Consider the following 12,826-nt stretch of genomic DNA (forward strand, 5'->3'; position numbering starts at 1 on the left):
GAATATTCATCAGATATTTTAATTTTATCTAAGAAATATTTGTTGAGTGTTTAATATGTGAAAATTGTCTTATTTATACACTTTACAAATTTCTAAGTTTATAGCTATCTTTATAGGCTCTCTAGGACCATTTGTACAAATATTTAGAATAAATACTGAATATATGTTATTTCTAGTTAAAGATTCAGATGGAGAGACATAGTTTTCTCTGACAGTCCATAATGTAAAAAGGATGATGTGGAGTTTTGAAACCACCTCACATTATAATATAATATCATTAACTTAGTGACTTAGAAAATAAATATATCATCATGTATATTAAAGCAGAAGTGTTTAGAATAATGTCAACCAGATGACGGAATGGGAGTTTCCAGCACTTATCCCCTCATGGAAACATTGATTTGAACATCCATCCATATACAAAAATACCTTCACAGGAGCTAAGGAATCCAGGTAAGAGTCAAAAGACTCTTTGAAGAGGGTAGAAAGACAATTTCACATTGCCTGTATCATCCCTCTCCCAAGCTCATGCAGGGCAGTGAAGCATGGTGAGAGATATCCTCTCCAAAAAGGAAGGAGAGTGAAGTGAGCACCCAACTTTGCTGCAGACACCAACTCTAGGCCTGTTCTCATGAACCCCAATACCTAGCTGGTCCTTGTGGACCCAGGCACCAAGCACACTTCAGTGCCAGACTGGCCTCCATGGCCTCAGGCTCCAGGCCGGCACTCATGGACCCAGAATCCTGGCCAGCCCGCTGTGGCCCTAGACTCCAGCAGACCTAGGATCCAGGCTCTCCCCAATAGAACTCAGCACTGGGCTGGTCCCTGCAGGCCCACCCCAGAAGACTCAGGCTTCAGGCCCTCCCCTGTGGACCCACCCTTCAGGCCTGCCCCCAGGGACTCAGCCACCAGGCTGTCTTCCACGGACGCAAGACCAGGCCTGCCCCCATGGTTCTAGGCACCAGGCCTGCCCCAGTGAACCCTGGCATCAGGCTAGCCCCTACAGACTCAGGACCAGGCCCATACCCGTGAGCCCAGGTGCCAGGCTCTTCCAGGCAGCAGGATGGCCCCAAGGGACTGAGGCTTAAGACCTACCCAGTGCCAGGTCAGCCCCCATGTTTCCTTCAGACTGGCCCCCACAGATCCAGGCTCCAGACTGGCCCCTGTGGACCCAGGCTGTAGGTCTGCCATCATAGACCCAGTCACCAGGCTTATACCAGTGGATCCTTGTGCCAGGCTGGCCTCCATGGACCCAGGATCCAGGCCCACACCCATAGACCCAGATGCCAGGTCCACCTCCGTGGACCTAGGTACCTGGCCAGCTCATGAGGACCAAAGCTCCAGACCCACCCGAGTGGACCTAAGCTGCAGGCTTGCCCTTGTGGACCCAGGCACTAGGCAGACCTCTGTGGACCCAGATTCTAGGTTTGCTCACCCAGTGACCTAGCCACCAGGCCAGCCCACCCAAGCACTCTAGCAGTAAGCCTGTCCTTGGACCCTACTACCAGAATCCCTGGATGGGCTGACTAGTGAAGGGCTTTTCTTACTGAAGCCAGTTTGTAAAGACTGGAGGAAGTGATTACTTCTTCAAATGCACAGACACTACACAAGGCCATAGGGATCACAAAAAATCAGGGAAACATGACACTACCAAAGGAACAAAATAAAGCACCAGTAACCAACCCTAAAGAAATGGAGATCCACAAACTGCCTGACAAAGAATTCAAAATAATCATCTAAAAGAGGCTCAGTGAGCTGCAAGAGACATAGATGGATGGCTAAATGGTATTAAGAAAACAGTACATGAACAAAATGAGAAGTTCAACAGAGATAGAAACCATAAAAAAGAAACAGAAATTATGGAACTGAAGAACACAGTGACTGAACTAAAAAAATTTCATACAGATCTTCAACAACAGACTCAATCAAGCAGAAGAAAGAATTAGCAAGCTCAAAGATAAGTCATTTGAAATTACCCAGCCAGAGGAAAAAAAAAGAAAAAAAGAATGAAAAAGAGTGAAGAAAGCCTGTGGGCTTATGATTGACCATCAAGTGAATCAATATATACATTATGGGAATCCCAGAAGGTACAGAGAAAGAGAAAGGGGCAGAAAACTTATTTAAAGAAATAATGACAAGAAACTTCTCAAATCTGAAGAGGGAAGTGAAGATCCAGATTCATGAAACCCATAGAATCTCACATTGATTAAGCACACAGAGATCTTCACCAAGACACATTATAACAGAGAGCCCAGAAATAAATCCATACATTTATGATCAATTAATTATCATCAAAGGTGCCAAGAACATACAGTGGGGAAAGGACAGTCTCTTCGATAAATGATGCTGGGAAAACTGGATATCCTCATGCAGAAGAATGAAAGTAGACCTTATCTCACACCATATGCAAAAATCTCAAAATGGGTTAAAGACTTAAACATAATACCTGAAACTGTAAAATTACTAGAAGAAAATGTGGGGGAAAAGCTTCTTGACATTGGTCAGGACAATGATATTTTAGATATGACCCCAAAAGCACAGGTAATAAGAACAAAAGTAGGCAAATAGGATTGTATCAAACTAATAAGCTTCTGCACAGCAAAGGAAACAATCAAGAGAGTAAAAGGACAACCTATGAAGTGGGAGAAAATGTTTGTAAACCATATATCTGATAAGGAGTTAATGTCCAAAATATATATAAGGGACTCAAACAACTCAATAGAAAAAATAACCCAGTTAAAAAATGGGCAAAGGACATGAATAGACATTTTTCCAGAGAAGACATACAAAGGGCCAACAGATATATGATAAAAAGCTCAATATCACTAAACATCAGGGAAATACAAATCAAAACCAAATTGACATACCTCACACCTGTCAGAATGGCTATTATCAAAAAGATAAGAGATAACAAGTGTTGGCAAAGATGTGGAGAAAAAGAAACCCTTGTACACTGTTGGTGGATATGTAAATTGGTATAGTCAATTTGGAAAACAGGATGGAGGTTCCTCAAAAAATTAGACATAGAATTACCATGCGATTCAGCAATCCCATGTCTGGGTATATATCCAAAGGAAATGTAAACAGTTTATCAAAGAGATATCTGCACTCCCATGTACATTACAGAATTATTCATAATAGCCAAGGTATGGAAACAACCTAAGTGTCCATCGGTCGATAAATGGAAAAAGAAAATGAAAAGTAGATAGTATAATGGTGGTTACCAGGGTCTGGGGGGTAGGGGAAATGTGGAGATGTAGGTCAAAGGTACAAAGTTTCAGTTATGCAGGATAAATAAGTTCTGGAGATTTAATATACGGCATGGTCACTATAGTTAATAATATTATATTGTATACTTGAAATTTATTGAGACTAGATCTTAAATATTCTCACCACACAAAAAAAGTAATTATATGAGGTGATGGGTATGTTAATTAGTTTGATTGTGGTAATCATTTCATGATGTATATGTATACCAAAACATCACATTGTACACCTTAAATGTACACTATTTTTATCAATTATACCTCAAGCAAGCTAGAAAAAAATTAAAAAATAAAATTCTGGAAAAAAGTCTAACTTTAAAGCAGAAACAAGAAAAGAAAAAGATAGAGGTGTTTATAATCTAATAGAATTTTGTAAAGACAGTAGGTTAGACCAAGAGTATATCATTATTTTTTGATTATAGTAAGAACATATTTTAAAATTGAGTAATGATTAAAATAAGGTATATAAATACAGAATATATTTTATTTTCAAGTTACTTTTGAAATATTAGAGCAGTAAGAATATTTAGTTTTGTGGCATTCATCAACCTCCGTTAGTTAAATTTTAGGCACAAGAGTCAGAGATTTTATCAGTTTTTTTGATTTCTTTAATAATGAAAGTAGATGACATAAATTTATCTAAAATTGCATGGAAGTCATAATGTACTATTAGAAGTCTGAACTAGGAGTGTGGCAATTATTCTTCTTACTCCTTTTGTGAACCTGAGTCCTTCACTCAGTCAGCCTCTATACACTGCTCATTTTGTTTTCTATTTTCTCACAGTGCATATGATGGCAATTTAGCTTTAGATTCTTACTTCCATAACTGATTACATTGGTAGCAGTAGTAGCAGTAACAGCAGCAGCAATAGCAATAGCAATATGTTAAGTTTTTAATGGTCTTGTGTCATAAGGTCGGTATTTATATCCGATATTTATATCTCCATTTTATAGAAGAGGCAACTGAGGTTCACAGGGCTAAATAACTGACCCCAATCGTGTAGCTAAACACAAATCTATGTTTTAAAAATAGTATTCTATTCCACATCGTTCTTCAAAATGTGCGGGAATTGTTAATTATCCTTGGTACTAGACGTCATTAGAAAGGCAGTTGTATACATTTTCAAATGTGATTTCTAAGGCTATGAACTATTTGCTAAGGAATATGACAGTATTTTTACATCTAACTTTTTTAATGCCCCTTTTGCTCTTGTTTACAGAAAGTATCACCTTGGGTAGGCTTGCGCAAGATCAACATCTCCTACTGGGGATGGGAAGACATGTCTCCTTTTACAAACACAACACTACAGTGGCTTCCAGGTGAACCAAATGATTCTGGGTTCTGTGCATATCTAGAAAGGGCTGCAGTGTCAGGCTTAAAAGCTAATCCTTGTACATCCATGGCAGATGGCCTTGTCTGTGAAAAACCTGTAGGTAAGTAGTCCACTAAACTAATATTTTTTAAAAATATAATATTTTCTACCCTTCTTTCCACCACCCTTTTCCAGGGTGTGACAGTCTATGGGCCTGAAATAACTTTCACTATTTCTTTATGATACTGTACAAATATCTTTTCCAGTTTCTGCTTTTATGCATTTTGGTTATATAGCCAGAAGTGGAATTGCTATATCATATGGTAATTTTATGTTTAATTTTTTGAGGAATTGCTATATTTTTGCCGTAGAAACTGCACCATTTTACATTCCCTCTGGCAACATACAAGGGTTTCAGTTTCTCCAAATCCTTGCCAACATTTAAAAAAAAATAATAGGCATCCTTAAAGGGTGTGATAAATATATTTTATATAAAGATTTTTTAGTAAATTGTTTTATTTTTATTGTTTATTTATATCAGAGACATATTCACTGACAGGACATTTGCTTTGATACGGTGTGGAACGTTTATGGAAAAGATTGTAGCTAGGAAAGGAAATGATGATAGTGTACGTAGTATTTAGGCGATAGGTAGAAAAACTAGGTTATGTACTTCATTTCTATTTATAATTTTTTTAAATTATACAACTTTATGCACTTTGTAAAGGAATTAAAATTCCCAAGGAACTATAATTTTCAAATTTGATAATAAGTTTAAGAAATATTGACATGTCATCTTCATTTTCATTTACCTTATGTAATTTTTGCTGTAATTTGTATCCCACCCTTGGCTTCACTGAAACAGTTCCTAAATAGCAAAACAAATGAAACTCATATACTTCTGTTAAAGTACGGTTAACAAGTAAAATAATTATATTTGTTGATTTATTCCAGTTAGTCCAAATCAAAATGCAAGGCCATGCAAGAAGCCATGTTCTCTAAGGACATCATGTTCCAACTGTACAAGCAACGGCATGGAGTGTATGTGGTGCAGCAGTACAAAACGATGCGTTGACTCCAATGCTTATATAATCTCTTTTCCATATGGACAATGTCTGGAGTGGCAAACTGCCACCTGCTCTCGTAAGTACTTATCTAGAGTGACTTTTCATTTAACAGCAACACAAATCTCTTTTCTGTGATGGAAAGATGAATTAAACTTTTGAGGGTGTTTTTAAGAAATGAGAAAAAATATTGTTACAGCTAGTTTTAAAACCTATTAATCCTATAAGCCCTTGATTTGTATTGTACCCTCATTTTGAATTCCACTAAATATCATACCAAAATGTTAATATCATATTAACATTTTGCCACATTTGTGCTCCCTGCCAACTCTGAGTGTATGTTGCAAACAGCATAACACTTTATGAAAGTGCTCACTTCAAGGATCACAAATTGCTCTGCTGTGCTTCTTTAGGGTCCTTTAATCTAGCACAGTTCCCATGTCTTCTTTTTTCTTACATGACTGTGATATTTTTAAAGAATCTACACCAGTTGTTTTGCAAGTTCCCCAATTTGGATTTGTCTAATTGTTTCCTCATAATTCGATTCAAGTTAAGCATTTTTTGGGCAAGAATATATATCAGCGCTGGTATATCTGCTACAAACGCAGGATGCACCATCCTGGCATCACATGGAGAGTCATATCGTCAGGGCAGTACTGGACTTGCTGTGCGTTGTGCTTCAGGTGCCCCTTGCTGGTCTCATGTTTTATAAGGACTGTGGGATAAGGATGCACCTGACTGAGTCTGTGATACTGGGTACTGTGTGGTTAGGCGAGTGGCCTTCCTTGCAAAGACAAATTGTGTCAGGATGCACTGCCGAGGGAATTGCATAGTACTACTGATAGCACTTGGTGTCCTTGTAGGACTTTGAGACCACATGCACCTCGTTTTCTTGGGAGAATGTTGAAGCTACTGGTCTCAGCTAGCTCATTGTTAGCGGAAAATATGGTTTATCAATCCACCCTCTGACACTGAGGCTCATCAAAAAGATGCCTATCCATCAGGGACATGAATTAATTGGTCTGTTCAGATTTGTAATAAGGTAGAAAGGATTATTACTTCCACTGCTCTAACCACCTGCCTCTCAGTGTTGAATGCTTTCATTCATGTTCCACTAATTGGGGTCTGTTCCTCTTGTGATTGATTCAGACTTTCTGCCCTTTTTGGGGGAATAATATGCTTTGCAGGGGCCCAGGAGTCACCATTTCATAGCCTCGGTTAGCTGCAGAATCACCTAAGATAAAGTTGGAGTCCAAGTTTATTTCCTTTCAGAAATCCTTTCTTTGAACAAGGCAAAACATCCGTTCACTTGCTAAATCCAAATAAGCATAGATACAGTGAGAGGAATATTTTGTTCCTCTTCAGTTCCCCACTTCCCAGCTTGTGAATGTCTAGGAAGCTTGCTAGGACAGAAGGACCAGGAGTCCTTGTTTTATTTTGCTTTTCTCCCAATACTTTTACCTATAATAAGCAAGATTTGCAGTGAGTGAATCCAGTTAACATGTGCCAGGCCAAAGAAACTGCAGCAGCAGTGCAGTCAAAGGAGATAAAATAGCAGCCACTTGAGGTCCAGTATCAATTAGACTCAGGCATGTGTTGTAGTTGAACGATATTCAATGGGATAGGGAATAGTTTCAATCTTTTGATAGTTTTGGTCTTTACAAAGGATCCCCAGAGTATCTTGTCATCTAATTCTGTTTCCTTTCTCCTAACAATTGCTCTAAATTATACAGTATTATCTCTTCTCTTATCCCCATCTTTGTAATTCTTGTAGGTCCGTTCCAGGTTTCTGCTTCAGTCCACTGGTTTTCCTCTGTTCCTTTCCCTCCTGGAAGCAGCCACTTGCAGGTTTCCTAGAAGTGTGGGCCATAACACAGCTTGTTCTTGTAACTTTCTTAAGTACCTTCTGGACCTTCTTATCAGCCCATTGGCTTCCTTGCATTCTTTCCATAGGAGGAGCCACTGGTAACATGACCGTGATGAAATACAGAAAACTATCCTAGCAGCAACATGCATTGTCTGCCCATCCATTCTTCCTTCCATCCTTCTTCTGAGCTCTCTTGTTTTTCTTCTAAGAGGTAGGCTGTTACAGTTAGCAATCAGCAGTTTCATAATTCTGAGATCCCTTTTGGTGATGAATCTACTGTTTGAGGCTTGCTTCTGGGACCCAGTAGCCCTCGGATGACATGGTCACCCAGTTATTAGCCCTTTTTGCTCCGATGAGTGACCTTCTCATTTAGAGGTAGCCCAGCTGCCTAAGACAATGCAGGTGGAGTCTCACTGGCTTTTCCAGACCTTCCATCCCTCCCAAGGAGAGTGCCTCCATGTCCCGAGGGTCCCACTCAAATCCATGTTTGCTCCTTATGGGCATCACTATTACATGAAGAGCTGAGACAAAACAGTAAGTGCCACAGTACAGGCTAGAATACCAGGCTGTGGCTGCTGGGTACATTTGTTCCCCGAGGCTTTTGGCATCAAGTAGAGAGGTATTCCTGAGATGGCATGGCTGGATGTATTATGGGTTTAGTTCCCTGTTGCTATCCCTTTTTAGGAACTTTGATAAGGAATGGGGATGTACCTGATCAAGTGTGTGGCAGTGGGTTATTGCCGGCATAAAATAGTCTTGCTTGCACAGAAAACATTTTGTAATGTAGCGGGAGCCAGCTGCCTAGAGGAGATGAATACCAGTGCTGGGGACTTGTGGGAGGTTGAGACAGAGCTTAGCCTCTCCTGCCTCGATAGTCATGTTTGTCTCTTCACAAACGTTAATGTTCAGTGAAAGAAGCCAGACACAAAAGATTACATACTCTTTGACTCCATTCAGATAACGTTAAAAGATAGGCAAACCTACACTGTGTTGTTTAGGAATGAATATTTAGGTGGTAAAACTATAGTAAGGCAAAAGGTTATTCTTATAAATGTCAGTGGATACTGCTGGGAAAAGATTAGGGATGCTAATTAGGAAAAGGGTACACAGAGGCAATGTTCCACTTCTAGGCTGGGTGCAGGTACAGAGTATTTATTTACAATAATTTATTAGTCTGACATTTTTCTTTATGTACGTCTCTGCATATGTGTTATATTTCACAATAAAAAAGGCCAAAAGGTAGGGAAAAGGAGCTTGGAAACTTTCCAAGCTCTTATACTCTTAAGAAGTTTCTAAAAATTATTTAGAGTTGTGTTTAAGTTGTCTTCTCGGCTCACAAATCTTTCTTGTATTTCATTCCTTCCTTCTCATTTATTCATCTTTTGGAGAATAGTCTTCAGCAATTATTTCCAAATAAATTTGTGGCTAGTAAGCTTTTTGAGTCTTTGCATGTCTGAAAGTATATTTTTCGTGTTCACTTGAATGATAAAATGGCTAGAATGTGAAGTTCTAAATAATTATTTCCTCAGAACTTCTAGCATTCGGTGTTGTGGATGAGAATTCTCATGCCAATTTAATTTTCATTCCTTTGTGGGACATCTTTTTTTTTCCCCCCTTTCTTTGAGAACTTTTAAAATTTTTCTCTCTATCCTTGGCATTTAACATTTTGCAGTTTGTTTCAATTCAGTTTTTCAGTAATTGATGTGGATTTTTCAATCTGAATCTCTTCAATCTGAAGAGTAGTTTCTTTTTTTTACCTGCTAAAAATATTCTTTAATGTCTTAGATTATTTGTTTTCTTCTGTTTACTCTTTTTGGAAATCTTAAAATAGTTGTTGGGATTTCTAGATATATCTCAGTATCTCTTAAATTCACTTGTACTTTTCATCTCTTTGTTTTCTAAGATTCAGATATTTTTCCTTTTTTATTTGCTTAAAATTCACAAATTGAAGAAAAGAAATATATTTTAATACAAACTTTGCCTAATGGTTTTTAAGAAAGCTTTCTTAATAATTGGAATTATTAATAATTGATATATTTTAAGTAGTTATTCTATTTGTGAAAATGAATTCCAAGGGGATCATTTAAAGCAAGCATAGAAGATTTACTTCTTAATATATAAAAATTAAAAAATTGCAATTAAATTAATATAGTGAAAATGGAATAATAAGAAACATGAGAATATAGTATACCTCTCACAAATCTATATTTTTTCCAATATTTTACAGGTTATGTACATTCTCACTTTAAACATTTTTTTTCTTAGCAGTTAGGGAAGGTAATCTTTTTTTTAAATTAATTAAACTTTATTTTTTAGAGCAATAGGTTTACAGCAATATTGAGAGGAAGGTGCAGAGATTTCTCACATATGCTCTGCCCCCACACACGCGCAACTTCCCCCACTATCAACATCTCTCACCAGGGTGGTGCATTTGTTATAATTTATGAACCCACATTGACACATCATTATTGTCCAAAGTCCATAGTTTACATTAGGGTTTTACTCTTGGTGTGGTACATTCTGTGGGGTTTGACAGGTGTGTAATGGCTTGTGTCCATCATTATGGTGTTATACACAGTACTTTCATTGCCCTAGAAATCCTTTGTGCTCTGCCTATTCATCCCTCCCTCCCTCCTAACTTTGGTCAATCAGTAATCTTTTTACTGTCTCCGTGGTTTTGCCTTTTCCAGAATGTCATATAGTTGGAATCATACAGTATGTAGCCTTTTCAGGATTGGCATCTTCACTTAGTAATGTGGATTAAAGTTTCCTCCATGTCTTTTCGTGGCTTGATAGCTTGTTTATTTTTAGAGCTGAATAATATTCCATTGTCTGGATATATCACAGTTTATCTACTCACCTACTAAAGGACATCTTCATTGCTTCCAAGTTTTGGCAATTATGAATAAAGCTGCTATAAACATCCAAGTGTAGGTTTTTGTGTGAACATAAATTTTCACTTCATTTGGGTGAATACCAAGGAGTGTGATTGCTGGATCATATGTTAAAAGTATGTTTACATTTGTAAGAAACCGTCAAACTGTCTTTCATTGTGGCTGTACTTTGTATTTCCACCAGCAATGAATGAGAGTTCCTGTTGTTCACAATCCACATACTCACCAGCATTTGGTGTTGTCAATGTTCTGGATTTTGGCTGTTCTAATAGGTGTATAGTAGTATCTCACTGTTTTTTTTTAGTTTGCAGTTCCCTAATGACATATGATATGGAGCGTCTTTTCTTACTTGCCATCTGGATTTTCTTATATGTTATCTTAAAGGAGTTTTATAGTTTTGATTACGTAGATGGTCTGTTCTTGCATGCTGTCTACTTTATCCATTAGAGCCCTTAGCATATTAATCATAGTTGTTTTAAATTCCTGGTCTGATAATTGCAACATCCCTGCCATATCTGGTCTGGTGCTTGCTCTGTCTCTTCAAATTGTGTTTTTTGCCTTTTGGTGTGCTTTGTAATTGTTTTCTTGATAGCCAGATATGATGCATGGTTAAAAGAAATGGCTGTAAATAGATCTTTAGTAATGTAGCGGTAGGGTGTGGGGGGAGGACAAATATTCTATAGTTCTATGATTAGGTTTCAGTCTTTTGGTGACCCTGTGCCCTGTACTGTGAACTTCACCAGTGCGTCTCAGTTTTTTCCTCTCTTAAATGGTACAAGATGGCTGGACGCAGCTGGAGTTGTGTATTCCGCTTCCCCCATGTGGAAGGCTAGAGAAGGCTAGAGTTGGGTATTTCCCTTTAACCAGGTCAGTTAGGCTCTGATAAAACACCAGCAGTTTAGGCTCTCTTAAATAGTTTTTCCAGGCCTTGTTAAGAAGAACAGAATGCTCTGGCATGTTTCAAAATAGTTCCTTTTCCCCTCCGCCTGCTGGAAGCACAAGGGAGTTTGTCTTTGATATTCTCTGTGAGACCTGGGAAAGCTCCTGGAGATAAAATTCACAAAAGTATGGGAGTCCCCTATGACTGGCTCCTCTTGGGGATTTTAACTCTCAGAATTGTCCACATGGAGCCTCCAGCAATTCGTCAGTTACAGTCAGGTTTTCTTACCCTGGCACTGGTTCCTGCAGAGGTTTCTACTTTGGTAAATTGTGATTCTCTGTATCTTCCTGTCTGTCTCTCTAATATTGGGAGCTGTGGTTTGCTCTGTGACTTCACTTCTCTGATGGATATAAGAAGAGTTGTTGATTTTTCAGTTTGTGCTGCTTTTTACTTTTTTTGAGGATGGAGAGGTGACTTCTAAAGCTCCTTACCTCCTGGACTGGAAATTGGAAGTCTCCAGTAATCTTTTGATAGCATAATTTCTTACAGATTGATATTTCAAGTTCTTACACATTTCAAAAACCATGTTGAAGGGGCTGGCCCCGTGGCACAAGCAGTTAAGTGCGCACACTCTGCTGCAGTGGCCCGAGGTTTGCTGGTTCGGTTCCCGGGCGCACACTGACGCACTGCTTGTCAAGCTATGCTGTGGCGGCGTCCCATATAAACTGGAGGAAGATGGGCATGGATGTTAGCCCAGGGCCAGTCTTTCTCAGCAAAAAAAGAGGAGGATTGGTAGATGAGGCAGATGAGGAGGCTGATTTCACCAAAAAAAAAATTGAATATTTAACAGCTTAATATTTCAAAAAGCCAAAAATAGATGAAATCAAATAAAAATGATTAATTACTTGTAGTTCATACATAGTCTCTATACTATCTATAACTTAGGAAAAATAGCACAGCCTAGAAAAGCTTTCCTATATTACTGTTTTCTGTGAGGAAAAAGAAAAAACACTAGAATCTGTCAGTTTTTGAGTCACCATTAAATACCAATGAATGAATTTTCTGTTAATCTTTCAGCAATGCGTGTTGCTTTCCACTCTTGAGCAAAAACAAAAATATTACCTTATGTACTAGTTTCACATTTAAATAAAATCTACGAGAATAGAATGTTGCTCTGAACATGACATTTTGTAGCTCATTATTAAAACCTAAAATTAAATAGACAAACAAAACTAGAAGATTACTAGTTTTTCCTTTAGTCAGTGCAAGAATCCGAGGATTCTTTCATCTAAGATTTCCCTAGCTGTTTGAAAAGCATTAATAGGAATGTTGTATTTGAGAAGAGGTTGGATTTAATTTGTACGTAGTGCTCCTTCAAGACATTTTATTGGTTATCTTTCCTTAAAATATAATCCTAAAATAAAATATACTCTCCTGGGAGCTATCTATAGACTATAAATATAAAATTAGATTTATTCTGGGTGAGACAGTAAAGATTTACTTCAATTCATCACATGATAGTAATAATTGGAATTTCAAGAT

General features: G+C 38.0%; 1 protein-coding gene across 4 annotated transcripts in view; it reads left to right on the forward strand.

Moving 5' to 3' along the window:
- ATRNL1 (attractin like 1) overlaps positions 1–12,826 on the forward strand; it is a 773,536-nt gene that overhangs the window by 167,225 nt on the left and 593,485 nt on the right. For all 4 annotated transcript variants that reach the window (XM_087432666.1, XM_087432665.1, XM_087432664.1 and 1 more), the window contains 2 exons: positions 4,487–4,700; positions 5,534–5,722. In XM_087432666.1, the coding sequence (XP_087288792.1) occupies positions 4,487–4,700; positions 5,534–5,722 (403 nt within the window). The remainder of the gene's footprint in view (positions 1–4,486; positions 4,701–5,533; positions 5,723–12,826) is intronic.

Source organism: Ceratotherium simum, chromosome 6, assembly GCF_057802395.1.
Source record: "Ceratotherium simum simum isolate JZ-2026a chromosome 6, ASM5780239v1, whole genome shotgun sequence".
NCBI lineage: Eukaryota > Metazoa > Chordata > Mammalia > Perissodactyla > Rhinocerotidae > Ceratotherium > Ceratotherium simum.